This window comes from Anopheles cruzii, chromosome 2 (genome assembly GCF_943734635.1).
Source record: "Anopheles cruzii chromosome 2, idAnoCruzAS_RS32_06, whole genome shotgun sequence".
In the NCBI taxonomy this organism is placed as follows: Eukaryota; Metazoa; Arthropoda; class Insecta; order Diptera; family Culicidae; genus Anopheles; species Anopheles cruzii.
In genome coordinates, this window is record NC_069144.1 from 43,164,296 (window position 1) to 43,167,900 (window position 3,605).

A 3,605-nucleotide genomic window follows, 5' to 3' on the forward strand; every position below is an offset into this window, starting at 1 on the left:
AATAAAGATCGCTAACAAACCATAAACTGTCCGTGTTTGAAGAACTAAAACGGAAATAATAGTAGTTCATATCATTAATTAAAAATTCTGACTACACTCAAGCTTTAAAGATTGTTTGAGATTAATAAATAAATTAACATATAAATAGATTAAAGCCTAATGAAAGTTGATAGGTCGCTATGTTGAATGAAAAATGACAAACATGTCGTTCATAAGTAGGGCTCCAAAAGTCTACATTTGAAGTGTGCCAGAAAGTCTCCTGTAGGACGCTATTCTGGAAGAACTTGATTGAAAGCAAAATCATTGCAATGATCATTCGAAACAATGTCAAGGTAAGCTGCTAAGAGTCATTTCTAATTGGAGTAGACGCTTCACTGACGTTTAATTCGGACAAGCTTTAACTTTCGACAATCGGCACAATTGGCGTTTTATGTAAATTGTGAGCCCCGGAAGAGTGTCCACCACAATCTGGGCGACAATCGTCTCTTCGGGGAGCGGATCATTTTTCAAATGCACACCCAAAGCGAAGGCGATTTGAGGCGAACGTCGATCGATCGAACCACCCCGGAGGTGGTTTGACACAAAGGTGTTGTTTAATGTTTGTTCCACCGACGGAAAGGTGGAAGCCCCGGACGGTGACGGTGCCCGGCACCCGGAAGTGGGGCCATTCGCCGGTCGTCCTCGGCTCGGAAGCGGAAAACGGGCTGGTGCGGAGGTGCGTGCAAATTTATGTAAATGTAACCAATTGCGTCTGAATGCGTAATTTAATCTGGCATCCCGGAGCGTGCGTATGTGTGTGTTTTTAAAAGAGCGAGAGACACAGAGCGCCAACCAAACGAGGTTAAAGGGCGCCGGGTGCACGACAGGATCATGCCCCCCCCCGGTGATACGGGGGCACGGCTCTCTCTCTCTCGATGAGTTCGAAAACTGGCAAATGAAGAGGGTGAATTCATTTAGTGCGGTGACAATCGACCACCGAGCGGCAGATTTTGGGGATGGCCATCGGCGCTCAGTCGGGGAAGTCGGCGGAAAGATGCATGGGCCCGGCGATGCCAATTGAAACCCGATCCTGCCCGATCGGGCCGTGTCGCGATTCGTCGCATGTTGGGCCTGGTTTTCATCAAAAATATTTAACGGAACCGCTTCGGTTTTGGACCATTCGGACCATATGACACAGGTATGTCAATTGTTTTTACGTCCCTTCGGATCATTCAGACCTTACAGCCGCCCGGCAATGTACAAGCCAAACAGAACGCGCTCGATGTGCAATGTAATGGCAAACACGCTCCCCATCCGGTGGTGCACACGGGGGGGGGGGGGCAGGTTTGCGCTGGTGACGTCACCGAGTGCGAGCAAACATCGCACCCCGACAAATGGGACATGTAGCCACTTGAGTGGACCACATCGGAACTGATGATGTTTGCTTTGCGAGCCGCACACTACACGGGCGACCTATAAAACCGGCACCGAGCGAAGCTGAGCGAAGATTCCTATCAGCTCCGATACTGTAACTCTCTGCCCGTCTGCGTATCCAGTCCCGTTGCAAACAGCCTCTGACGATGGTTCTCGGTGGGTATTAATTTCTACCGTTTATACTTTTGCCTCCCGCCCCGCAAGAACATTGACTATCCTTTTCTCCGATGCTTTCCAAAACAGTACTGGGCTTTAGCCTGTTGGCTACTCTGCTGGCCAGCTCGGCCGACACCGTTCTGGAGTGTCCGGCCAACTCGGACCACGGTACGGTGCATCTGGCCCACCCGACGGACTGTCAACGGTACTTCACGTGCGTCGGAGCACGGAAGGTTGAGCAGCGCTGCCCGGCCGGGTTCGAGTGGAACGTGCTCGAGTCGTCCTGCGACCGGCCGGAGTTGGCCAAGTGTTCCCCGGCTGGCGGTGCGGTGGCGCAGGATCGGCGACCGGGTGGCGATCTGGTCAGCAAGTGTCCGGCCCAGTTGACCCGCTGCCCACTGGACGCGGACCCGGCGAAGGAGGTGATCTTCTTGCCGCACCGGGACTGCCGCAAGTTCTACGCCTGCGTCTCGACCGTACCGACCGAGCTGAGCTGCCCGAAGCGGTTGTACTGGAACCACGAGTCCTGTCGGTGCGACTACGAACGGCCGGCCGGGAAGGAGTGTGACCCGGACGCTTCGAAGGGTGGGGCTCGCGCTCGAGTGCGCCGATCGGACGATGACGGTACCACGACGACCGAGGCACCAATCCAGAATGGCGCAAACCTTCGATGCTTTTCTTCCGTGGCGATCCTACTTGGAACGCTGCTATTAAATCTGGACTTCTGAGAGCGACCGCATGGGGATTGGGATGGGGCTTTAGTAAGAATTTCTCCAAGTCCTTTACGAATTCACGGAAGACCTTGAGTTGGAAGAAAAAAACTATAATTTGATATAGAAAAAATGGGTGTTAATAAAAACAGCAGCTTTCTAAAACACGAACGAACCTTCGATAAGTCATGTCCAATAAGGTCCGTACGACCGAAATGGGCTTGATTTTTAACGCAAATTTAACGCAAGCACGTATCCCAACATTCTTACTCTGGCCCACCTTCGGGCACGAATTTTTACGGTGGGCCTGGCTTTTTTGCTCGGCTCCCACGGTGATCCGGAAGAAACTGGGCCAACTGGGCTCGCCATGTAATCAAAACATGCCGCGGGCCGCGACAACAACAAGTAAACACAAGTTAACACGCCAATTGAGAGACTCGCTGCGTTGTTGATAAATAAATGTCATGCATTGTTGGTCTGCTATCTTAGGGTCGGCCACGCGAAAGTATGTCACTTGGCGCTGCGTGTACACACAATATATGCAGATTGACCTCCGGGCCCTTACAATGTGCGAAGGGAAGGTTTAGACTAGCCCCTGGTGAAGAGACACAACAGAGAGAGAGCATAATCAGGAAGGGCTCCAGAAAGCTGAAGTTGGTGGAAATGGACTTAAGAATCGGCCCACCGGGCCGCTATCGACAAAAGCTGTCCACCGACAGTGCGGTGCAGTCCGCGGGACCATTCGGAATGTTTGGGTCAAGAAGGCACGTCCACCAGTCCGTACGCCGCGAGACCCGCCGACAGTGAGAGTGATAAGGCGTCCACGGTACCGCCGCCAGTTCGTGTCTTCCAGCGGTCAGAACTGGGCGTGTGGTGCGCGAGGGTGGGGCGACATATAAAATGATGGCTCCTCTCCGGACGGTATAGCATTGCAGTTCCACACTCCCGAGACGTCGCAGGCGGAAGGCTTCAACCAACCAGCACGAAGGACACACACGGACACAAGAGCTGTCACCTGAGTCGAACGACGGTCCAAGGTGCTGATCCCTTCAATCAAGTCCTACAAGTGCAGAGCAAGGTCGCAGCCATGCAGTGGAAGATGCAAGTCGTGATCCTTTTGGCGGCAACGATCGCGTTGTCGGTGGCTGCTCCGCGGCGTGTGCATACGGGAGTGAGTCAGGAGCCAAAGACGTCGCCGAGCCCCACGCCAACCCTAGCTGACGAAGAGTCAGAAGTCACCGTAGAGGACAAAGAGGTGCACCCGGACGAAGAAACATCGAAGGCTGCCGACGACTTGGATGCCATGGTCGCGGCCAAGGATGATGC

At 53.2% G+C, this 3,605-nt stretch overlaps 1 protein-coding gene across 1 annotated transcript; it reads left to right on the forward strand.

Annotated features, from left to right (window-relative positions):
• Positions 1–1,559: 1,559 nt before the first annotated feature.
• LOC128267644 (peritrophin-1-like) lies at positions 1,560–2,305 on the forward strand. Its single transcript, XM_053004530.1, has 2 exons — positions 1,560–1,569; positions 1,657–2,305. Exons 1-2 carry the CDS (start codon positions 1,560–1,562, stop codon positions 2,295–2,297), a joined length of 651 nt encoding a protein of 216 aa, XP_052860490.1. The 3' UTR covers positions 2,298–2,305.
• Positions 2,306–3,605: the final 1,300 nt, after the last annotated feature.